Source organism: Rutidosis leptorrhynchoides, chromosome 6, assembly GCF_046630445.1.
Source record: "Rutidosis leptorrhynchoides isolate AG116_Rl617_1_P2 chromosome 6, CSIRO_AGI_Rlap_v1, whole genome shotgun sequence".
In the NCBI taxonomy this organism is placed as follows: domain Eukaryota; kingdom Viridiplantae; phylum Streptophyta; class Magnoliopsida; order Asterales; family Asteraceae; genus Rutidosis; species Rutidosis leptorrhynchoides.
The window spans coordinates 34,307,942-34,333,520 of NC_092338.1; the positions used below are offsets into that span (position 1 = coordinate 34,307,942).

General features: G+C 35.9%; 2 protein-coding genes across 2 annotated transcripts; one reads left to right on the top strand and one right to left on the bottom strand.

Annotated features, from left to right (window-relative positions):
- Window positions 1-5,741: 5,741 nt before the first annotated feature.
- LOC139851983 (stress-related protein-like) lies at window positions 5,742-7,491 on the top strand. The gene is made up of 3 exons (XM_071841192.1): window positions 5,742-5,908; window positions 6,502-6,726; window positions 6,859-7,491. The coding sequence occupies exons 1-3, from the start codon at window positions 5,870-5,872 to the stop codon at window positions 7,249-7,251; spliced, it is 657 nt and encodes a 218-aa protein (XP_071697293.1). The 5' UTR covers window positions 5,742-5,869; the 3' UTR covers window positions 7,252-7,491.
- A 1,078-nt stretch (window positions 7,492-8,569) lies between these two features.
- On the bottom strand, window positions 8,570-15,795 carry LOC139852906 (pleiotropic drug resistance protein 3-like). The gene is made up of 24 exons (XM_071842248.1): window positions 15,197-15,795; window positions 14,955-15,078; window positions 14,720-14,805; window positions 14,561-14,645; window positions 14,316-14,475; window positions 14,126-14,202; window positions 13,968-14,021; window positions 13,782-13,872; window positions 13,399-13,700; window positions 13,034-13,315; window positions 12,630-12,943; window positions 12,394-12,554; window positions 12,196-12,299; window positions 11,964-12,117; window positions 11,442-11,573; window positions 11,289-11,362; window positions 10,827-11,159; window positions 10,448-10,738; window positions 10,280-10,363; window positions 9,995-10,128; window positions 9,642-9,869; window positions 9,345-9,516; window positions 9,007-9,261; window positions 8,570-8,923 (listed from the first exon to the last, which is right to left on the bottom strand). The coding sequence occupies exons 1-24, from the start codon at window positions 15,529-15,531 to the stop codon at window positions 8,657-8,659; spliced, it is 4,299 nt and encodes a 1,432-aa protein (XP_071698349.1). The 5' UTR covers window positions 15,532-15,795; the 3' UTR covers window positions 8,570-8,656.
- Window positions 15,796-25,579: the final 9,784 nt, after the last annotated feature.

The window sequence follows — 25,579 nt, forward strand, 5'->3', positions numbered from 1 at the left end:
CATGAAGCTTCAAGAAATTGTTTTTAGCTTACTCCTTAAACCATTCTATAAATAGACCCTCTTGCAACTCATTGTAAACACATCACAAATATTCAGTAAATACATTCTCTAGTTGGTCCGTGGACTAAAGCAATCACAACGATTGCATATAACCACGTTATCTTTTGTGTCGATTTACATTTCTTGCATTTATAATCTTTCGTTCATTAAGTGGGTTAGTAATCTTGTAGAATTACTATTTGTGAGTGATCTTGTTGAATCACTTGCGTTGTTTTGGGTCCTAATATCCTTACAACTGGTATCAGAGCTCAAGGTTTCGACTTTGGGTACGATGGCGGAAGACGGAAAGTTTAGAATCGACCGATTCGATGGGAGAGACTTTGGCTTTTGGAAGATGCAAATTGAAGATTACTTGTATCAAAAGAAGCTACATCAACCTCTGTTAGAGACCAAGCCCGAAAGCATGAGCGATGCCGATTGGACGCTTTTGGATCGTCAAGCTTTGGGTGCGATTCGTCTTTCACTTGCTAAGAACGTTGCATACAACGTTGTGAATGAGAAGACGGCGTTTGCTTGCTTGAAAGCACTCTCTAACATGTATGAGAAACCTACCGCTTCTAATAAGGTTTTTCTCATGCGACAATTGTTCAATACGAAGATGAAGGAAGGTACGAGTGCAACGGATCATATCAATGAATTTAATAATATCGTTTCAAGGCTTGAATCGGTAGAGATTAAGTTTGATGATGAACTAAAAGCACTAATCTTGCTTTCATCATTACCGGAAAGTTGGTCGGGTACGGTTACCGCGGTTAGTAGCTCTACGGGAACTACTAAGCTAGCGTTTGAAGCAATAAGGGATTTGATTCTTGGTGAAGATACTCGTAGGAGAAACTCGGGGGAATCGACATCCGGTTCTTTGTTATGTACCGACAACCGTGGTAGGAAATTTGATCGCGATGAGAAGAAGGGTAGAAAGAAGTCTAAGAAGAGGTATCCATCGAAAGATAGAAGTGAAGCTGTTTGTTGGGGTTGCAATCAAAAAGGGCACTTTCAAAGGAATTGTAAAAATGGTCTGGCGAAAGGTGTGAACTTGACCGAGGAAGAAAGTGATGATGCACTTTTATGTAGTGTTGAAAATTCTATGGAGTCTTAGATTTTGGATTCGGGAGCTTCATTTCATGCTACTCATGTCAAAAGCATGATGAAGAATTTTCGTCCATATAAAGGCAAGGTGAGATTGGCGGACGACAAACAACTCAATATAGAGGGCATTGGAGATGTTTTATTGAAGACTACTCTTGGCTCTAATTGGACCTTGAAAAACGTAAGGTACATTCCTAAATTAAAAAGGAAACTTATTTCGGTTGGTCAATTAGATGATGAAGGTAACGCGGTTACTTTTGAAAACCGCCAATGGAAGGTGGTTAAGGGTAGTTGTGTAGTGGCTCGTGGACATAAAAGGGGAACTCTTTATATGGTTGAAGTGTTTGATGAAGACACGGTGGTTGCTACGGTTAATGTTGAGTCTGAATCAACTTTATGGCAACGAAGACTCGGGCATATGAGTGAGAAGGGTATGAAGATGCTTGTTTCGAGTGGGAGAATTCCGGATTTGAAAAAGGTAGAACTTGAGTTTTGCGAACCATGTGTATATGGGAAGCAAAAGAAGGTGACTTTTGGGAAATCGGAAAATGCTCCTAAGTTGGAGAAATTGGAGCTTGTTCATACGGATGTATTTGGTCCAACGAATGTAGAATCACATGGAGGTTCTCGCTATTATGTCACCTTCATTGATCCACTCGAAAGGTATGGGTTTATTTTCTTAAAGCTAAATCTGATGTATTTAATACATTTGTGAAGTGGAAAGCTATGGTAGAAAATGAGACTAACTTGAAGGTCAAGTGCTTGAAGTCGGATAATGGAGGGGAATATGGTAGTCTTAAGTTTAAAGACCATTGTGCAGAGCTCGGTATTAGAATGTTGAAAACGGTACCGGAGACACTGCAACACAATGGGGTCGCCGAACGTATGAATCGTACGTTAAATAAAAGGGCAAAGAGTATGAGACTACATGCCGGTTTGCCTAAAATGTTTTGGGCGGATGCGGTTAACACGACTTATTTGATAAATAGGGGACCTCAACACCGTTGGGTTTCCGAATTCCCGAGGAACAATGGCATGGTAAGAAGGTGAGTTATGGTCATCTTAGGATCTTTGAGTGTAATGCATATATGAAGACCAAAGATGCGGATAGAGACAAGCTTGAAGCTAAGTCAAAGAAGTGTATTTTCATAGGCTACGGGTCGGATGAAATGGGTTATCGTTGTTGGGATAACGAGGCTAGAAAAGTAATTCGTTCTCGCGATGTTACTTTTGATGAAGATTCGGTCTATGGCAAACCAGAAACGTGGAGTCCTAAACCGGGTCATGTTACTTTTGACGATATTTCTATTGATGATCATACATGTTCTAGTGGGAGTACGGGAAACAATGAATTACCAACAAACGGTGAGGCGTCGGAAAATGCTAATGATGGGGATGGTTCGAAAAGCGGTGATGATTTCGAACATAGTGCGAGTTCTAGTGATGAGGAGGACAGAAATGAAACTGGTCCAACCATTTCGGTTACTCCTACACTAAGACGCTTGACTAGAGTGCCCAAACCTAATCCTAGGTATTCTCCATCAGCAAATTACTTGCTCTATACCGAGAATGGTGAACCCGAAAGTTACTTTGAGGCAAGAAAGACAAAAGAATCCATACAATGGGAGCTTGCCATGAAAGAAGAGATGGGGTCACTTAAGAAGAATAAAACTTGGTCACTAGTGAAGTTACCTCATGATAAAAGGGCGTTGCAAAGTAAATGGGTGTATCGAATCAAGAATGAGTTGGATGGCAAGAAAAGGTACGAGGCTCGTTTGGTAGTCAAAGGCTTTCAGCAAAAGGAAGGGGTTGACTACAAAGAGATATTTTCACCAGTAGTTAAAATGACTACTATCCGTTTAGTACTTTCTATGGTTGCATCCGAAGACTTACATCTAGAGCAACTAGATGTGAAGACCGCATTCTTGCATGGTGATCTTGTTGAAGAGATCTACATGAGGCAACCCGAGAGCTTTGAGGTAAAGGGTAAAGAGAAGTGTGTTTGTAAGCTAAAGAAAAGTTTGTATGGATTGAAGCAAGCACCTCGGCAATGGTACTTGAAGTTTGATGATTTTATGAAGAAGATTGGTTTCTTAATATGTGAAGCGAATCACTGTAGCTACTTGAAGAAACTCAAGTCTTCTTATATAATCTTATTGTTGTATGTTGATGACATGTTACTTACAGGTTTCAACATGTCCGAAATTAATAAGTTGAAGGGATTACTTTCCCGTGAATTCGAGATGAAAGATCTTGGTGGTGCTAGGCAAATACTTGGCATGAGTATTGTGCGTGATCGTGTGAAAGGTACTCTATACTTGTCTCAATCCAAATATATTGAGGAAGTAGTAGAGTGGTTTAATATGGAGAATTTAAAGGCTCGTTCTATGCCTTTGGGTAGCACGATTAAGTTATCGAAAAGTCAATCACCAAAGACGGTAAAAGACAAAACAGATATGGAAAAGGTTCCATATGCATCGGCCGTGGGTAGTATTATGTATGCCATGGTTTGTACAAGACCTGATATTGCTCAAGCAGTCGGAGTTGTAAGTCGTTATATGTCTAATCCGGGGAAAGAGCATTGGGAAGCGGTTAAATGGTTGCTTTGTTATTTGAAAGGTACTTCTAATATGGGATTGTGTTTCTCCAAAACCAATCTCATACTTAGGGGTTATGCGGATGCTGATTTGGGTGGATGTGATGATTCGGGGAAAAGCACTACGGGTTATGTTTTCACAATAGGGAAGACGGCGGTTAGTTGGATGTCTCGACTACAAAAGAGTGTTGCTTTGTCTACTACCGAGGCCGAATATATGGCTATTGCGGAAGCTTCTAAAGAGCTTGTTTGGTTGAAGAACTTCTTAGGTGAGTTGGGTAAAAGACAAGACTATTGCGTCTTGTATTGTGATAATCAAAGTGCAATACATCTTGGGAAGAATCCGGTGTTTCATAGTCGTACGAAACACATCAAGATAAGGTATCATTTTATTCGACAACATATAAATGATGGTACTTTATTATTGGAGAAAATCCTTGGTACGAAGAATCCTGCTGATATGTTTACTAAGGTTGTTACGACAGAGAAATTGAGGTTTTGCATTACCTCAATTGGTCTTCTAATGAATTGATGAGAGAAGACCCCAACTAGAGAATTAGAGAGTTAATGTTTCAATTCTAACAAGTAGTGTTGAAGACCTTGTATCAAAAGTCTGCTCATCCGAAGTATGTGTTGAGTGTGCGTGTCCCAAATGGAGTTTGGCGGTATAATGGTGGTTTAACGTTCTTGGTTAGATCGTTGATATTTTGGGTTGACGAAGGTTGGGTTTGTTCAAAGTCTCCAAGTGGGAGATTGTTGGAGATATGGAGAACTTTAAACAATTAGAGGGAAGATTCCGGGAAACTCACACGAAGCTTCCACGAAGTTGTTAGGAAACTCACATGTAGCTTCCACGAAGTTGTGAGGAAATTCACATGTAGCTTCCACGAAGCTGTCAGGAAACTCACATGTAGCCTCCATGAAGTTGTCAAGAAACTCACATGAAGCTTCAAGAAATTGTTTTTAACTTACTCTTTAAACCATTTTATAAATAGACCCTCTTGCAACTCATTGTAAACACACCACAAATATTCAGTAAATACATTCTCTAGTTGGTCCGTGGACTAAAGCAATCACAACGATTGCATATAACCATGTTATCTCTTGTGTCGATTTACATTTCTTGCATTTATAATCTTTCGTTCATTAAGTGGGTTAGTAATCTTGTAGAATTACTATCGGTGAGTGATCTTGTTAAATCACTTGCGTTGTTTTGGGTCCTAATATCCTTACATGATGTGTATAACAGCATCCATTCATTTCCATCAAACTTCTAGCAACGGATTATGACCTCATAACGCATCTTGACTGACTTCTTGACAAGCTCGGATTATACGGATCTCACTCCTGCCCAATAACAGCTCTCAGCCTGGATTTCCGATGTCCGAAGTTTACCTGCTATTAAGGAGTCAATGTGTCGGGTTCCTCGTTAAAAAAAAAAAAAAAAAAAAAAAAAAAAAAAAAAACTCTACACATGCTAACAATTTGTACTACCAAACCAAATCATCACTAGCTAGGAAGTTGTGATGTGGTCCAGCGGTTGGTGGCCTGCCTCCTTTAGATAAGGTCAAGAGTTCGACCCCCGTTGGCTACATATTAAAAACACAATTTCATCTCTGTCATATCCACTCATGACACCTTTCCCATATCATTTGGGGGTAAAGGGGAGGGGGTTTTACTTGGCCTTGCCCTTGGATCGGTTTCAAAGTTTCTTCCCAGGCAGCGATGGGGGTGGGGTTATTATCGCTGCATCGGCATAGTCGAAACGGGAGATGATCTCAACGGGTGGTTTAGTCCCCTCGGTTGATCTCAATCGTTGTCCAAAACAAAACAAAAAAATCACTAGCTAGTTTCCTATTTCTAAAGCATCGAAGTGTAGGGGCTAGTTATTCAAGTTAGATAAATATAGGGACCGAAAAGCAAACATGTTTTTTTTTTTCTCTCAAATTGCAGTCAATATTTTTTAGACCTTACCTGCACCTTCCTTTTGCACGGTGGAATACAGACACAAACCCTAATATATAAACCTCGATTCATCAATAAAAATACACTTAATCAGATTCAATAAACCGTCGCCTTTTGATATATTTCAAGTTTTTCATCTGAATCTATACGTACATATTGATCATGGCCGAAAACGACGCTGTTGTTACTAATCAATCAGAGGTCCATAGTTGCTAATTCTTAGTCTTCGTTAATTTTATTTTGTTAGTTATGCTTTTAATTGTTGAGTATACTCAGTATGTTTGAATTTTGATTTTGATTTTGTTTCGGTTTGATTTCTTATGTACGAATACTGAACTTATTGATTGATTGTTTGAAGGTTGTTAAATAATTATGTTTAGTGATTATTGATTTTAGTCTGTATGTATAATCTACAGGATATGTTTTGATAGTAACTTGATGTGTATATGTATGACTTTGAAATGGTGATCATGTGTATTTTATATGTATCCCACTCATCACTCATGTTTGCTAAATAATGTTTATGAGCAGAATTATTAGGATATGATTTAGTTGAAAAACTTTGATGTTAAGTAATAATGTGTATATAATAGGAGTACAGAGATATATGATTTCTAGAAGATTTGTATCTGCGTTAGCAATAACTTCAAATCAGCAGTGTTACGACACATAGCCATGAATAATGATATGTGTTTGAGCTATGGAGCTTGTTATTTGATAACAGGACCATATATAATAATTTGTGAATGTGGAACTAATTAAGTATTGATTTGTATGCTTTTTTGTTATAAAAGGTTGAAATTGAACAAGAGAAGTTGAAGTACCTGGAATTTGTGCAAGTGGCAGTGCTCCATGCAGTTCTTTATGCATCAAAGGTATACGGTTATGCTAAGGAAAACTCTGGTCCACTCAAACCAGGTGTGGAGACGATTGAAGGTACTATAAAGACTGTAGTTGGCCCTGCATATGACAAGTTCCATGATGTCCCTGTTGAGGTCCTCAAGTTTGTTGATCGTAAGGTCAGTTTTGTTTGCTGAATCCATTTCTAATTCTTGTAGGCTTATTGATATGTAGCATCTATGTACTATGATTGCTTTATGAGATTCATGTTTTGTCACTTTTAGTCTCATATGCTTGTGATATGAATTCAGGTTGACGAGTCTGTTACCAAATTTGACAGCCAAGCACCTCCTTTGGTGAAGCAGATATCAACTAAAACCAAAAACCTGTCTACCATGGCATCTGAGTTCAAGGCTGCTGGTGTGGTGGAAACCGTCTCTGGTCTAGCCAAAACTGCGTACACCAGGCTAGAGCCAGTTGCTGAGCAATATGCTGTTTCAGCTTGGCACTCTCTTAACCAGCTCCCACTCTTCCCTAAGGTGGCTAAGGTGGTCGTCCCAAAGGCAGCTTACTATTCTGAAATGTACAATCAGACTCTGCAGCAAACAGCAGAGAAAGGATACAAGGTTTCTTCATATTTACCATTAGTACCCACTGAAAAGATTGCCAAGGTTTTCAACTCTACCGAGCCGCAAACCCTATGATGTTACCATTTGATGGTCGTGATGAACGTTGAACTACATATTGTGCAAGTGTCATGTTTTCGTTTGTGTAGTAGTTTGTTTCATTCTATGTTAATTTTAGTTGAAGTCGTTTGACTTTGGTTTTACAATTTACATTGAAACTTTGTTATGTGGAGGTCCCTTATTGAAGATGAGGTCATAAATGGAATCCTCTCATATGTACAGTTTAAGGTTTGCTAGTATGCTGTGTATGTTGGTTCACTATTCTGCTTCTTTTTCAGTCGATAGAGTTACGGTTGCTTGTGCAGTATCAGTTGTTCCAGTAGCCATTTTGCAAAAAGACACGGTCTTCTGAATAAAAAGATTAATGGTGACGAAATTCATCATCTAACACTGAAATACTACTGAATCATAAACTCAACGAGTTAATGGTGCTTAAGTTCATCTTTGACAACCATTTTCTCTTCCATGATTAAGTCGAATGTTTGTTGCGTACTGGTACATCATAACAAACAAATTCTGGTTTATACTTCCCAAATAGATCTATGTACGGATACTATTTTCTCTTGATTGTTTATGATCCTTTGTGATCAAGGGTGTTCTTTAAAAATGGTGTATGATGGATCAATTTTTTAAAAGTTTTTTTCTATAAGGCAAGGCTCAAAGTGTAGATAGTGAAGATTGATCTAATGTAACCCTATCTTTGGATTAAGCTCATATGAGAATAGTTAAGAGGATTTATCGCTTTTAATATGTTGAGAATATTAAATGTTTTATGCGGTGCCAATAACAATCGAGGTATGTGAACCCTTTTAACGTTAGTTTTTGGATTGTATTTACGGTGGAACCCTAGCTTCCAATGTGTTATATAAGCACATTTGTTAGGGTTTGATATGTGAGGTCCACAAAGATATGAATATGTAAGGTATATGCACGTCATATGTAAATGTAAGCCCTATGTATACATATCAAAGGCATGATGATCATAGGTAACGATTGTACTTCCAACATCATGCGTGAACAAGCAAATAAAGTTTGTATCTGAAGTAATGAAATACGTACAAGATTCACTTAAAAAGTTTGTATGTAGTGAAGAAAGATCAACAACAAACGCAATTTGTAATTATTATATCAATTAAAATGAAAAGTCAAATTGAATCAAATCTCATTCAAACTGAACATGAACTGTTGTACAAGATTAGTGTTACATACAAGATGAATTTGAGTAATACAGAAAACTGAACACGATTACAGTGATAATCAACCTCAATTGATTATATAGCATGAATTGAACACCAACGACTAATTCTGTTGTAACAGAAAATAACAAAGCAAGTTTGAGAACCTGATAACTTTAGTCCCTGTACTTCTGAAGATTTTATATTAACCCCCTTAACTTCATAACAGTATGCTTAGATCACAAAATCTACCTTTTCTGGAAGTTGAGTTTAGATATACAATAAGCAAATAGAGAAGCGAGAACAATAGGGTACAGTGCAAGTAGAACAAATGTAAGTGGTAACTGCTCGTGATGATACCCGAAGTAATCTCTTAAGAACTCGTCAACAGGTTTAGTTTCCCCAAAAACCTCGATCTCCTTCTTCACGTCGCCAAATTGAGAAGTAAGCATGGCATTAAGGGACCATGAAGTAGGAGTCAAATAGTACAGCCATATCCACCAATTGGGAATTTTCTGCAAGAAAGATCAAATGAAATAAGTTCCAGTCGGAACGTTTTCGTATTCATTTATCAACTTCTAGAAATTTACTGACTTACTGGTTTAGGAATTAAAAATCCAGCAAATAAGTTACACATCGTGTAAAATGCAGACTGAAGAATGGCGGCTACTGGAAAGCTCGGGGTCATCGAAACAAGTAGCATTCCAAGATAGGTGAAGTACATCATTGTGCACATGAATGTATAAAAGTAACAGAAAATCTTGTAGGCTGACCAATAATATCCGATCATGGGATACGTGATGCACGTGAATACAAGTGTCTGGCCAAACAGATAAGGGATCTCGATCGTCACCTATAAAAAATAGTAATTAAAACAGTCCTTAAAACATAATATTATCATATGCTTCAGAATGTAGAAAATGAAAATTTTGATACCTGTGCAAGAGCATAAGCCAATGATGCATACATCCCAGAAAACCTTTCTCTATACAGTACTGTTCGTTCCATTGCGACGTATGGTAGAACGGAAGATGCGTTGTTCACTCCACAAAAAATTACAGCAGCAAACATCGAACCGAGAATAGTGAATAAACTCTGCTGGTTATGTCTGTCACGCGAAAACATCTTACTTTAAACAAACTGACTAATAAATAAGGAATGATTATTATCTCTAATTTGTATATGGTTGTGCAAAAAGAAAGCAAGGAACACATGAAATGCACTATAACTTACACTTTTCTCCCTTGGTCCCAGAAGAGTAAAGCGAAAATACACGCTGAAAGAAGCATATGTAGGGAACGCATCAAGTTGTATGACGGGCTTCTCCAATAGGACAAGTATTGTTTCCACAGGCAAGCCTTGAACTGGCCCCAACCGTTTTGTGGAAAACGCGTTGGAAAATACAACTCTTTTGAACCAGTCGGTGGTTTACTTAATGTTTTCACAAGCTCTTTATTGGCCCTAACATAATGCATGATGCATAACACATCAAATAAAACTAGACATGGATATTGGGATGTATATAAATGGCTTGATACCATGGTTTTGTTTTGTCAAACGCGATGAAGCTAAAAGGTGCAACTTACTCGTACAAAGTTGAAGTAGAATAGATGTGTCCAAAATCAACTCCAAGTTCAGATTCCATTGATGCCGACGTAACCTCTAACATCCACGTTGCTGGATTATAGTTGTCTCTAATCTTTGGCACCCCATCAATGCTCTGATTCAAACACATAATTAATTTCACGTGAACGTAAAATAAAATGATCCTTTTTCTTAGATCAAAAGACAAACTCAAGCTCTGTATAACAATACGAGTTATGATATACTCCGTATATATTTTAAAATTGCATCGTTCTAATGCAACTAACCTCAAAGTATTCGATGACGCTAGATGAGTTCGGACCCAGTGGCCCACAGTAGATCATGCGTCCACCATTTTTCAATAGGATTAACTGCAGGAACAAGGATGCATGGGGCAATACATGAGATTCTTTTTGTCATTATTCGTGTAGTATTTAAATATAAGTCGAGATTACCTCATCAAAGGCCTCAAATATGTCAATGCTCGGTTGGTGAATGGTGCAAACAATTGTTCTACCTGTATCAACAATATTCTTTGCAGCCCGCATGACAATGGCAGCTGACCTGGCATCAAGTCCTGTTGTAGGTTCGTCCATGAAAATAATAGAGGGATTAGCCACAACTTCCACAGCGATTGTGAGACGTTTACGTTGTTCTGTTGATAGACCACTAACTCCAGGAACCCCAACCAATGCATCTTTTATAGCATAAAGCTCAACTGTTTCCAGGATCTCTTTTATGAATTTCTGTACAACAAGTAATTAGTTAAGTTACATCCACTAATAGAAAGCAACACTATATATACAATATTTCATACAGATATTTCGTACGTACGTATTTGGTTTTTGAATCAATATCGGGATGAAGACGGAGCCAAGCAGAAAATATGACCGACTCTTCAACTGTAATTTGGGGAGAGTGTATATCAGTCTGTTCACAGTAACCAGAAATCCTAGCAAACGTATCTTGGACCTTAGGATACCCTCCGATTTGAATCTCTCCGTCAACAACGCCACTGGTTTTACGTCCAGCGAGAACATCAAGAAGCGTTGTCTTCCCAGCACCACTTACACCCATCAATGCTGTAAGAACACCGGGTCTAAATGCCCCTGTGATATCGCACAGTAATTGAAGTCTTTTTCCAGTGAATCCATGCTCTCTCATTTCCTAATGCCAAACGAAAAGTAAATTAAAAATTTAAAAGACGCCCAATCTGAACAACAGGAATCCAATATTTTGAATTTAGTTTACAATTCATATTATATCTATCTATTTAAGATACATTTACACATTTACCGGTGGGGGCTCAACATGGTACCGTAGATCTTGAAAGGTAATTGTTAGCGGTTCAAAAGGTAGTACCGTTTTTCCTGCAACATCAAATGCTTATTAAATATCTATTGACGCACCGAGTTCCAACAAGAAATTTAAAAAAAAAAATGTCTTAACCTTCGTAAGGCTCGGAGTCAATATTGTTGGAACTTTTAGTTGTTTTATTTCCGTTAGTATGTCGTAGGGATACTTCACCTTCATGTAATTCAGATAGCTTGTCCTTCGAAATAATGGCACGAGTACCAGGAGCTGAAGTATTCAAAGTACACTTAATTATGATAAAAACATGCCATTCTCTATTATTTAGGTTACCTTTAAAGTAGCCTTGTGTTGTACTTGTAGCTCATGTGTTATTGGCCTGCCTCTCTTAGCGAGAGGTCAGCAGTTCGACTCCCGTAGGGTGCAGCATTGCACACAAGGTTGCCCCTTTACCCTTGAATTCCACCAAGGGTGCCTTCCGCACATCGCGTTGCGGGGACGGTGGGGAGGGGGTTTTACTGCCCATGCCCTCGGATTGGGCCGGGTTTCCTCCTGGGCAGCAGTTGGGGGCAGGTTATGCAACTGCGGGAGATGAACGTGTGGGTGGTTAAGTCCCCCTGGGTGATCCCGTACTGCTGTCCAAAAAAAAAAAAATATTACCTTTGAAGTAGGTTAAAGCCAAGACAAAACCTATGTTGAATAGCAGTGCAAAACTGAACAAGGCACCAAGTGATATCCAGTAATAGTTTTCATCAAAGTCTAAGCCACGGCTTTTAAGTGTTTGTATTCCAATGGTTACGTTTGTAGCCGTCATCTGCATGGAAAACAACATAACAGTGAGTACAATATGCTCTGAAGCCTATTTCATTTCATATACAAGACTTATTATTACCTTGTTCCATCTGGGAGAATGAAATTCATTCACCGCAAGCCCAATTTCACCATACGACAGTGGAGAAACCCAAAATGCCCACTTCAAATAACCAGGCATTGAAGCTGCAAAATATTCCCACCCCTTAGATATTTTAGTCTTTACAGGACTGTATACATATCAAATATGGAGTAAAAAGCAAGAAGTAACAGAACTTACAATGTGGTATAATGAAGCCACCAAACACTAACAAAAATAAAAGTAATATACTCCCTGCAGTTGTAGCAGCAACCATCGTTTGAAAAACCGATGCCAAGAAACGGAACATAGATACTGACATGAAGTGTGACGCAAAAAGTAGCACTAGCTGGCGGAAAACCCTACAAACCAAAATTTAATTATTTTAAAACATGAAATGACTTTAAAACCCTTAAAATAATTTTTATGATGTTCACCTTTCTGGTTCAGGACTGTATCCTATAACATAATAAGTGAGACATGTCCAAATAGTGGCTTCCAGCACTGATAACGGAATTTTAAGAATGGAAGCAGGAATTGCATACGCCCAAGCAGGGTAGAAACACAAATCCCTCTGTTCATAAAAAACTGGAAGTCTTGCAACTGTCATACCCGTTTCTGGAATCCCGTCAACTAGAAGTATTGTAAGTGCATAAAAGAGAGAACCGAGATAATAATTTGCGTCAAGTATATCAGCATTTAATCTGGTTCGCAAGAATACTGTCATAGTGATTACTGCAATAAAGATTAGCTGCATAGAAATAATCTCACATTATTCGAAACTTTATAAGATAATAGTAATATGAGACGATGTAAATTAAAGAATGTATATTCAAAGTACCTGGACAGTTTTAAAGATGTAGACAAAAGAATTCCTTTTCATGAGAAGAATCTCCCTAGACATGCAAGCTCTAAAAAGAGCCCATTTTGAAAGCGAATACACATCGAATGAAATTGCATTCTCATGGCTCTGTGATTTCATGAACGGTTTGATTATCTTTTTGTTTAAATCTTTTCCTAAATCAGATTCATCAAATCGCATGGATAAGGTGGGTACTGAGATATAACTATACGGTTCGTCAGTTCGGCACCAATAGCTTGCTTGATCTTTCCTTGATACAACCTGCATGTGAATAAATTCTTATTGCATAATAACTCAAAAATTGTGTGAAGTAGCAAACTTTAGAGAGATAGTGACATTACTACCTCTTGGAGAAAGTCAGCAACACCTTTTCTTTCAGGGCACTTAAATCCAAGACCTTCAAAATAGTCAACAACATTAGTGCGAGGTCCATGATACACAATCATCCCTTCTGCCATCAGCATGATGTCATCAAACAGATCAAATGCTTCTGGTGAAGGCTGGAGAAGTGCAATGAGTACAGACGCATCTGTTATATGTGCCAACTGCTGGAGACAAGCGATTATCTGATACGTAGTGGAGCTGTCTAGGCCATTCGATATTTCATCCATAAATAAAGCTTTTGTGGGACCCACAATCATCTCCCCTGCCAACAACCTTAATAGTCGGATTCTAAAGGTAGGTAGCATTTGAAATTGTAGGACTCACTGACATGAACTGAAGTTACCTGTTGTCAATCTTTTCTTTTGACCACCAGATATTCCTCTGCGCATCGCATCTCCAAACATCGTATCAGCACAAATATCAAGTCCAAGGATCTGGAACCACATGTTACTTAGTCGTACGAAAAGCAACAATTGTGCATATCCAAATACACAACACTTAATTAGAAGCTCACGTATAAAACAATTACCTTCAGGATGTAGTTTGTCTGAAGGGTGGTCTTTTGTCCCTCAACGGATATGGCCTATAAAGTTTTAGATGATAATAAATCACTAAGTGCAAATATATATACATTATTACTGTCCTCTTTATTCCGTATAGTGTTATTTACTTTATCAAATGTGTTACCTTCATAAAAGTATCTATATCTGGTTCAGGAATAATCCCTCCTTCTTTCTCCCTCCTGCTAACCTCCATCATGATGTCTTAATCAGAAGAAAACAATTATCATTTAGTTCTTAAGCCTTTAAATATCAATATGTACTATAGACCTTCATATAAGTACATGATGTGTATGCATGAAGTAAGCAAAACACACCTGCGCGGCTTCCAGTGCCCTGACACCGAGCTGAGAAATCAAGTGCTTCCCTCACGGTCATCTCGGGGATATGCAAATCATTTTGGCTTATGTAGGCAGAAGTTTTCTGGGGCACAATTTCTTCAAGATTGTATCCATTGTAAGAAATTTCACCACTAACCTATTTTTTCAATAGTATATATAACACAATTAATTAAAACTATATATCTTAGCAATAAATTTAGTCAAAATGGAAGTTGCAAAACCTTGAGAGATTTGCTTAGGTTTCCCGAAAGTGCTTTTATAAATGTGGTTTTCCCACAACCCGGAGGACCAAGAAGCAGAGTCATCCTGAACATATTAAACTTGAATATCTTGAGTACTTTGCTTATACATTAAACGAGGTTGAAGAGATTGAAACGTACCTTCCTGGCTTAATGACACCACTGACATCGCTTATTATGGTTATCTTTGCCCGTTTAGAATTTAAACCAGGTATCATCACAATGCCCTGTTGAATACATATATCAGAGTTATCATCAACAATACCCTAACCCACGCATGTGAGGTATGGTGAGGTGAAATGTAAACAATCATTCCTTTACACAAAGCAGACTTTGCAATGAATATGTAAACAATCACATGCAAATAGATACTTACAGACAGCAGACTTTGCAACGAATTCCAAAGAGTTGGGAGTGGCTTGCCATGAACAACTTCACACTCGGCTTCTACGCAAAGATTCTTATATCTCACCTCAACAAAAGGCAACTCAACTCCAACTCTATAATTAAAACATATTCAACTGTAATTAAGCTTACATTATTTAATCATAAAAACTATGGAGTAAATTTAGTAGTATTAAGTATAAGTATATGAACAACAACGGAAGTCTTACTTACCTGTCAGTTCGTTTTCTGAGTTTCTGTAATAACTGAAGGTTGTCATTTTCAATGTGTTTGATGAGCTTCTCAATAAACATGTGCCTTTCAGGAGCAAGGAGCTTTGTGACATCAACCACCTTCTTTCCATTTTCGTCAATGATTACAGACGATCTCAGACGTTCAAATGTTGGCAAGCTATCAATTGCAGCCCACTCAACAAGATGCTCATCTGTATCATCAGCATGCAAGCTAGATGATGTATGACGACGAAAAGATGATCTTAAACTTCTTCCTAGTTTTGACAGCTCAAATCTCAGTGACTCTATTTCTTCTGAACCAACTAGTTGAGCCATATTAAGTGCCTTTCTAAGGTTTGCAAAGGTTTGTATTTATAGCTAGACCAATATATACAGGTGGTTTATTATATAAATACAAATATTTTTTTATGTGCATATACAGAACACATATATGCATAGGCATTTCCCTTCATAAGTTGCTAAGGTATTGCATCATGCCTTATACGCATTAAGTGATGAATGGTTTATAATCCGAATGATTCAAAGATTCTTAATGAACTTGGTTTTGAATGACAATAACATGTTTAAGTAATATTATGAATGAACAATATGAATGAGATAAAAATTATGTTATTAACCTTTTCATTAATAAAAGATTCAATATGGTTGTTTGATAAGTGTTCTGATATAATTTAAGAAAGATAAAGATATCACAGGAAATATAAATGATTAATGGTTAAGCGAGTGTTTCAACTCTGAATGGTTAAACACTGAATGTTGAACCATTCAACATCATATGTCCATATGTCATTAAGTGGTTAAAAACAAACGCGGTAAATTGTGAATAACTCAACATTCAGTGCTAAACATGTAATTAAGAATTAAACAAAGTGTATGTAAAGATAAAGAGTTTGTGTGTGTCATAGAGAGAGAGAATAGTACGAAGTTGATGATCAATTGTAATGACACATGATGAGTGAAGAAGCTACACATTCTAAGAAAGTTGACTTCTATTTAATAGTGAAAAAAAAAATGGAAATATGTTTTTTTTCTAAACTAAACATTCTAAGAAAGTTGACTTTTATTTAATAGTGAGAAAAATGAAATATGTTTTTTTTGTTGGTGAACCTTCAAATTCTATTCGTAAAATCCTAATTAAAATTACGGAATAAGACACCAAATGACATTTTCCACATGGTGGCTGCAGCCTGCAGTTGCGTAACATCCCAACAAATATAAATATACTCCGCATATTATAGCGGTCAACTAAGGTTTTGAGCATGTGCGTTGCACGGCTATTAAAATAATCCGTTAAAAATTAGTAGCGAGATTCTCGTAAAGTTAGTTTGTCACTTATTCTTCATCCCTAGTTAAACCCAACTCAAACCAAACTGAAACAAATAGTTTAAGCGGAAAATAGGTGGATTGCAAAATTAAGGGAGCAGAAGAAGCTGATGTCAATATACAAAACCTCAAGGAAATTTTGGGTCAGGAGCTACGGTCGAAATAAATATTAAACATTCAAAGTGCGTCACTTAGCAACTTACTATCGTTCTCATTGCAGGACATGGCAACATACTTTTTATGTGAAATTAACATTTTCACTACAAGTACATATAAGTATAAATCAACAAATATATATACTCTATTACTACAAGACAAACTATACATCATACCATCTATGCATCTCAATCAAATGATACAAGAGTGATGTCATCTTTGAACATTTGCAAGTCTCAACATCATAGTTGGTTATCCAACTAATTTCCACAGTTACAAAAGGTGATATTCACCAAAAACACAAACAAATAAACAAAAATTACTCGTAGTTAGCATGAAATTGTACATTGAAGTAACTTTAGCAAGTCATAACTGAAATCATGAAATGTAGCAAACTAGCAATCAAACATCTTCACCAAAAACACAAACAAATAAACAAAAAATAGTCAGCATGACTTGTGATTGACATACACATTCTGCTAAAGTGCTAATTCATCATCTTATGGTCACATTTGACTTTTTACAATCATAACTTTTCTAGTCTATATAAATCTATTCAATTGTGTATCATCTGTATGGCCACAATTAAATGGTTGGTGATATATCCACTATTTTCATATATCCACCAGAAACACTCATTCACATATTGTACTGAATAAATATGTTATAATGTTAATATATCAAAATCAAAACGGCAGTGGATATATCAATGCCCCAATTAAATAATACATGTTGAACATGTCAAATATGATTCAACAACACATAAAATCATATAATACTGTACTGTTTTCCCAACCCAAATTGGCGCCTTTAAAGAAAGAGGTAGGACGTCGAACAATAACATAGTTCTAATTAAATAATCAGATTCTTTTTGGCCGGTAATAAAAATAATATTCTGTACATTTTTTATTCACAGCATCTTATAAAAAAGGAAATTCTTCTGCTTTGTGAAGATCCCAACCCAACTTTTCCTAGCACCATAATTTATAGTAATTGTTAGTTAGAGATCGATGTTCTAATACGACAAAATTGGAACCTTCCCTCTTTCAAGCATTTTGTCAAACACCTGGTGTGCACATTCAAAAGGAAATATTAAACCAGAATCTAATTTGCTGATTAAGTTTAGGATACATACCTAGCACCAAGGTTGAAAAAGACGCGAGACGGGTCCGAAACGGTAGCGACCTCAAAATGTCGCAACGGAAAAAATGGGGCCGAGACGGGGTCGAAACGGATGTTGACTAATGTTGACTTTTATATATATAAATATATATTTACACATATTTTAGAGCTAAAAAACCTTCGTTGACAAGTTTGTACATATAATTGCTATTAGCGTTAATATAATACAAAATGGAATACTAAACTAAGTCAATTTTGATTGATTTGACCGACTTTTTACCGATTTTAACAGAATTTCTGACTTTTGACTGGCGTTAACCCAATTTTTTCTGCATTTGACCTGACTTTTGACCATTGACCAGCTTATAAGAAAACGGGACGGGGTCGAAACGGTTTAGTCACCAAAACGCCGCAACGGGCGTCGAAACAGACACAACAGACGCCGTTTACAACAGTGCCTAGCACTCCTCACCTACACGTCCCACAAATTTACGAATAATTTCATTGGTTCCTTGATAGTTGATACTCAGTACATTTTTACTCTTGAAATGAGTATCTGGTAATATGTCCAAAATCCAAGTTACATTTTTGCGGGATATCGTTTACGATGAAAAAAAGATTTTAAAAAATAAACAAAAAACATTCAAAAAAAATTATAATAGTTGATAAAAAGAATAAATATAAAATTGTTTGAGAAACGTATTTTAAAAAAAAAAAAAAAATACTGTTAACTTCCAAAACAATAAATGAGAGTCGTTAAAAAATCAATACATCATGCTTACGTTATTTTTTAAAAAAAATAATATGAGAAAATCTTTTAAAATCTTTTATCTTTTATATACATAAATCACAAACATAAATCCGATTACCGATGGCGACGCTGTTACACTTACCGATTACCGCAAGGTTTGCATACTGCTATTTTTGTACCTATAAATTAGTGTTTTATGGTTTGCATAGTAAGGTGTTTGATTTTGTATTTTATTGTGGGCTTGAAATCGGGTGATTCAGTATTTGATCGGCAATTGTAGGTCAAATAAACAAGTCTGAAAATTTTAATAAACAAAACTGAAAATCAAGCTTGTAATAATGCTTGATTCATATCATTTTTTGTTCGTTATAAAAAGATATGAATTAAATAATATACTGGTATGTGACAACCCAAAGTAGTTTAAAGGTGGTTAATATGTTGTTCCTTTGATTTTTGGTTGTTATTGTTCTGAATTCCATTCTGGGTTTATATTATGTACGGATAAACATAATAATGTTTTGATAATCACTTGGGTTATAATTGTTTTTGCGCACTTTAATATTTCTGTTTACATTTGTTATTTGTTGTGATGTATTTGGATAAGATGATCATGTAACTGTGTTACCGTGTTCTAATCAAGCTTTCTTTTGTTATTGTTGAACTACACATGAAGACAAGGTGTTTGAAGAAATGCTTCTGTAGTAAGTGTCGTGGTTGATTGATTTGGAATGCTCACCATTGGTATGCCACTTACTTTCACTGAGGTCATCTTTGAGGTAATGTTATTTTTTATGTATGTGTGTTTTGAAAGGGTATGTTTTATATTAATCTCATATATATGTGTTTGTTACTTCTAGATTTTTTAGGCATTGTTCTCATCCTTTTGGTTTATATCCTGTAATCTCATTACTAATTAGGGGTTTTGCAATGGGTTATGTGTTTGTGTTGTGTATTTGTAATTTGTTGTTTCATTATGTTTGATAAAATAGTATAAAATTAAACCAACTGAGTTTCCCTATTTGGTAAGCTACTAATGTACACATATATAATGTAAGTGTTTTCTTTTAATTTTTTGTGTCATTGCAGAAGCTTGAATGTGATATAGTAGGGTTTTTGTTACTGCACGGTTTTTTTTACATGTAACAAGCAATTTAGAGAGACTTATGTTGATTAACAGGTAGTTGATGATTCTGCAAGAAGATGTTTGAGGTCAGTTTTGGTTGTGATTTATAGTTGCATCTTTGTTATTTTTATATACTATGAACAAAATTGTTGTAAGTGATAGTGTTATTTGATATACAATTCCCAAAAACAGAATTCTGTTTAAAAACACTACCTAAACATGTAATTTTGATTTTAAATAATTATGTGTATGTTTGTAGAATATAGGTAGATAAGTAGTAGCTTCTTTCAATTATTCACATTATTTGGAATATAGGTAGATAAAGTAGTAGCTTCTTTTAATTATGTATAAGTATTTGCCTTGATGCTTATTTTCTTCTCTAATTTTTTCCATTTTTTTAATTTGATTGTCTATGTAGTAATGAATCTACGGGTTGAAATATTTGTATTTAAGCAATATGAAAGTGATGCTCAATTGTGTTTTAGAGCTTATGAAGACGGTTATTAAGGTAAAGATCAATAGCTGATACGGAGTATAATTTTAAGTGATTAGTGTTAATTTTTTGTGCCCACCAACTGTTTGATGTTTTGCCTGCGAGAGTTATGTGAATTGTTTTTTTAGATGACTTGCTAAGCACTGCTTTTGAAGTAAAAATTCCACTTTAGCTACCTAATAAGTTTACCACTAAAGCAATTTAGTTTGGCTTTAGTTTGACACCTTTATGGTCTGAGTGTAGTTATAATCACGACTCATATCATTAAGTTAGAATATATCGTTGTTATTTGTTTTATCACTATACAATTCTTTACTGTCATTGAATGGAGCAATCATGATTATAAAGATCAAAGAGCTATATGGTTTCATTCTCCGAGTCGAACAAGTTATTCTTTTATATGCATTTTCGCGTTAGAACTTAGCACTTTGTAATCAAGGATGATTAACATATGGAAGTAATATCGGATGTGTGACCCTTCAAAAGAATCTTATTAAACTAATAATTCTTCATTTTGATGGTGTGCTCAAGAACAGGAGTTAATTTTGATGTGTTTTTCAGTGTAGGTTGTATCCTCAAGAACATGAGTTCTTTTTAATTACAAGTAGGGCTTCTTAAAAGTCAGAAGAAAAAGGTGATATTTTAGTTTCTTTTTCGTATTGTTTTCGAGTAAAATATCACTTGTGTGGAGTGGTAGTTTGTCGCACAACCTTAAACCGATGTCAACTAAGAGCAACACATGTTCAGTTAAATGATTTTTAAGTTATAGTATGTGAATTGTTATTAGTAGATTGCTATTTTTTTATAAGATGAAATTAAGTTACTTTTATTTCCAATTTGATTTGGCTTTTCAGCAATTTCAGCGAGACATTGTTCCTATCGTCGAAGGGTATAGTCACCGGATCCAAGCACGTTGAGGTAGGCAAGGTTTTACTTCTTGGGCCGTGCATATGCACGACCATAGACCTCGAGGTAGGCGAGGTTTTACGTGTTTCATCAATAGGTTTATCCTGAGGGAACACACATAATGAGCCCCTGGTTTGAAAGACCTATAATCTATCATGTTCGTGCACGACCCAATTTGGTTGAAAGTACTTGTGGTATCCGTGATCTAGAAATGGTATTACTCCCTATTTACACACTCATCAAATGTCTGTATCTACAAATGATATACTGATATTAGCTTTAAAAACAGTTAAAATGGGCGAAAGTTGTATGTAGTGTATTATAATGTTCAAAACTTTGGGTCATTAGTTTCTGTATATAAATATTGCTGTTACATATAATTTTTGTTTTCAAAAGCAATTTTGGTTCATAAAGGAATTTTTGTTATCGATTTCACATTTTTTTGTGAATCTCATTTTGAAAATTGTATTTATATTATTATTTTTCAAAGTTTTATTAAGTTGTTAATATTTTGCAGAAATTTGCCATCAATCTTTCAAGTTTGGGAACACCTTTTAGATGAGATCCTGGAACGACAACCGAGTATTTTGGGTTAATTATCCGATTATAAGATTCAATTCTACGACATCTTCAAAAAGTTCAGGTTGATAATCATTTCCTTACTCATTTGTTACATCTGTTTAGCCATTTCATTGCATATCTATAAAAAGTTCCTTTATGTTTAACTTCAGGGTTTGCCATTTAAAGTTATACTCTGAAGTGGAGCATGGTTCTTTATCAACCAAGAAGTAAACATTTCATCGATCCAACCTTTGGGTTGTTTTCTTTTATCATTTTTCTATTCTTTTGTAAGTTGTTTGAATAGCAACCCGTTTCACTTAGTTCTTAATTTATAGTCTGGTCACTTGATTTTCAAGATAACATCGAAAAGCATCCTACTTTACAAAACCGTTAACCGTGTAAGCATTTTGTACTGTATTTGACGTAACATGTTTTCAACATCCTCATAGGCTTTAAACCGTTTGTTAGTGAGTGGCTTATTTTTAGTGGAGTATTAGTCAAAATTTGCTAATTTTAAGAGCATTTGTTTGGTTATGAGGGTTGTTAAGAGGTCTCATTTAGAAATGAGTTGAATTTGACTTTAGATGGGTCAAATGGGTCATAATGAGTTTATGCAAAGTATTCTTATTAAAAATTACAATTGGCAGTGCCGATAATAAAAGGTTTGTAGGTAAGACATAGTTGACTACTAAGTACTAACAGTAAAAAAAAAAAAAAAAAAAAAAAAAATTAATAAGAACATATACCAGATTAAGCAACCTGTCAAGCTGTTTGACCCGTTAACTAAACGGGTGTGTGTACCAGGATGGGGTTGAAAACCACAACTTATTTTTCAAATCATGCCATGCTTGGGTTGGGTAATTTCGATCCTTTAGTTTATCAACCCGACCTGAATTGTCCACAGATAAAGTAACCAAATATGTACAATAAAGATATGTAATGAATGATATGGAAAATGTTTTTATGCCTAAAAGTCTTCTTGAGTTGAACTTAGATTCACTTTTTTTTAGAATTTATGAAACACGTTTGAACTGCAAATGTCTTTATCATATCGTTAATTGATATAGCATTTTACAATTCAAGTTTATTTGCTGAAGAGTCCCCGTGCAACACACAAGCTCTTAAATCTTAATGAAATTGAAGTTGTCCGATCAAGTCTTTATGTTATTGATTCATAGTTGGTTGATCAAAAAACAAATATGATGCTATAGTATTATCTATATTACTATTTTTTTTAGTTGTTAAGTACATATCAAGTTATATTGATATTGGATAATATTGATATTGTCAATTATCATTCTGTAAGATAATATAACATTTTACATTTTAGATTTATTTTACTTAGGAGTACCCGTACAACGCACGGGCTCTTAAATCTAAGTAGATAAATAAAAACAAAATTAAACACATTATACTTTTTCTTAACAAAAATAACGCAAACTCATATAAAAATGAAAACGTTTTCCATAATAAAACGTTCTCAACGAAAGATACAAACAAGTGATCGAAAAAACTTGAACCTAGAGAGCGAGAACAAACTATAACTATTTAGTATCAAACACCGAGACTCAATTACACCAAAAAGGAAACCACAAAGCGAACAAACTATACTAAAAAATCAAAACTAAATACAAAGAACCACGACTTAAACGGGCCTAATTTATACCTGCGAACATAAAACACTCCAAAGCAACAAATCGACGAAACAATACAACCACCAAAGTATGGAGCCTAATTCTTGTTTAAAGTCTCACGATCAATCCTTTTCTCGGTCCGATTAATGATCTTGTACGTTAAAACATTAAAAGAACCTTCGCCAACCAAAATTTTCGAACAGGAAGCAATAATACCACGATCCTCGAGATCTTGGAAAAAACCATTTTCAACCAGTTTGCATCTCGGATCCATATAGCTTGGTACATAGCCGGCACCCGATGAATAACCGCCAACATCCCCGATTTATCAACTTTGTCGTCTTGAAATTCTTGTATTTCCAGTTAGTTTATACTTTATACCAAGCTATTTAAAACCCCTCGCACGAAGAATCTATACAATCGCAATACCTCCTACCCCTCAACCAACTTCCACTTGAATGAATTTCTCAGCATTCTGATTAGGAAAAACCACTGTTTCTACCTTGTCGGTGGTCCTTCCGTCTCGGTTGGGAGTATCTTCAACCACGATCTTACCGAACAAACCTCCAAACCTTAAGGCATTTCTTCTCACATGTTTTTGGCATACACGGGCATACAATGGCCCGTCTTCCAAGGACTTACTCGCGTTATTATGAATCGAAACACCCACTGACTCCATACTAGCAATACTATTATTAACAAAAAGTGGTAATTCATTTGGTACACCTTCATTAACATCATCCAATTTCTTTTTTGATTCAACATCCTTCATTACCAAACCATTAACTCCATCAACCACTTTTTCTTTATAACTTCAAAATTAATAGCACCTTCATTGGAAATAAAAATTCCAACCGAACCATCACCATTAGAAACCATATCATATTTGTTCAAAACATCATTATTGTGACCCAAAACATAAGAGTCCGCGCAATTGTTTGTGTCTTTGACTCCACTTTTAGTAACATCAACTTCAACTGAACCGACTTTAAAACCTTCCCTTATACGTTACAAACAATCCCCTAGTCGATCATATTAGCACCACAATCAGGGTCTAGACTCTAATTGATTGAACAACAGTATCCGAATCGTCGTTCGTCCCTTTTAACTTGACTGCATCAACATTCAACAAACAATTTACCTTGGTCGATCTTATTAGCACCACAAACAAATTAGATAGGTGAAGGAAATATGGGAGAAGATTGTTGTTGTCATGACGATCTTCATTCATGTACTTAGCCATGATAGAGGCTATGTTGATGTGCATGTGCTCAAGTAAGCACCAAAGTACTGCGATCTCAATGACAGTAATGTTGCCATCCTCAAGCGATCGTCCAAGTATGTTTCTCCAAGTATGTTGCTCTGAATGATGGATGACGTAGGCCAAAATGTTGAAGCTATCATTTGGTCATATTGTTTGACGGAGGGAATCAAAGGTGTGTTGAGGACCAAAGATCTTGTTAATCAATTATTGATAACGAATTGTGTCAGGAAGTGCATCAATTACTCGACGAGAAGTTCTCGCAGATAGAACACTAAGGGCTCTGCCGGATACCTCTAGCGTCCAAATGTACGTGTCTTCAAAAAATTTAAAGGTTACAGTGCTATCATCATTGAGCTTAAAATCGGAATAAAATTCCCGTATGAGTTACGGTTAAGTTTCTCCATAATGAATTTCTCTTTGACCCTAGAAAAACTCATAAGTATTCTCTCTTGCATCCAATATCCTTCGAGTGTTCATCGTTTCTTGAGATAGTGAAGAAGAATGATGGTTGGTTCAATGATGAAAATAACTGATAATAAGCTATTTTATTCAAGAAGATAAAACGTTATTTTAAAATTATGTAAAATGTAAGGAAATCTGATCCTGAAAATCCTTTCTTATCTAGTGTAACACGCACCACGCACAGACCAACACACAAGATGGGTGTTGCTTGGTGCGTTGTGTGTATTACTCCAGGAAGTAATATGTCTCGCTGAAAACGTCGGTAACACGCACCACACATAGTCTTGCACACACCATCGTTGTACGTGATGCGTAGTTAGAGAACATTTTTTGCAATTTTGACCATTCTTCCTTATCAAAATACCCTCACTTGCACTACTTACTCGGTACATACTTATTTACTTGCTTACTTACTCGATGCGGTACTCAGCCCAATTGGCCCATTGATGATTTGACATTTATTTTTTGGCAAATGCCTTACGTGCCTCTATTTTTTTCAGTTATTTAGCGTGCAAAAAATATTTGTACAATTCAATAGCCGCTACCATTAAGTCAACGCGTAACGGCC

Excerpts from the sequence above, each read along its gene's own strand:
- LOC139852906 (XM_071842248.1), bottom strand. The coding sequence starts at position 15,531 with ATGGCTCAACTAGTTGGTTCAGAAGAAATAGAGTCACTGAGATTTGAG. Across the intron at positions 14,646-14,719 it reads GGTGTCATTAAGCCAGGAAG|GATGACTCTGCTTCTTGGTC; the intron begins GTACGTTTCAAT and ends TAATATGTTCAG. Across the intron at positions 9,517-9,641 it reads TGGGACCAAGGGAGAAAAGT|ACATAACCAGCAGAGTTTAT; the intron begins GTAAGTTATAGT and ends TTCGCGTGACAG.
- LOC139851983 (XM_071841192.1), top strand. The coding sequence starts at position 5,870 with ATGGCCGAAAACGACGCTGTTGTTACTAATCAATCAGAG. Across the intron at positions 5,909-6,501 it reads TTGTTACTAATCAATCAGAG|GTTGAAATTGAACAAGAGAA; the intron begins GTCCATAGTTGC and ends TTGTTATAAAAG. Across the intron at positions 6,727-6,858 it reads TCAAGTTTGTTGATCGTAAG|GTTGACGAGTCTGTTACCAA; the intron begins GTCAGTTTTGTT and ends ATATGAATTCAG.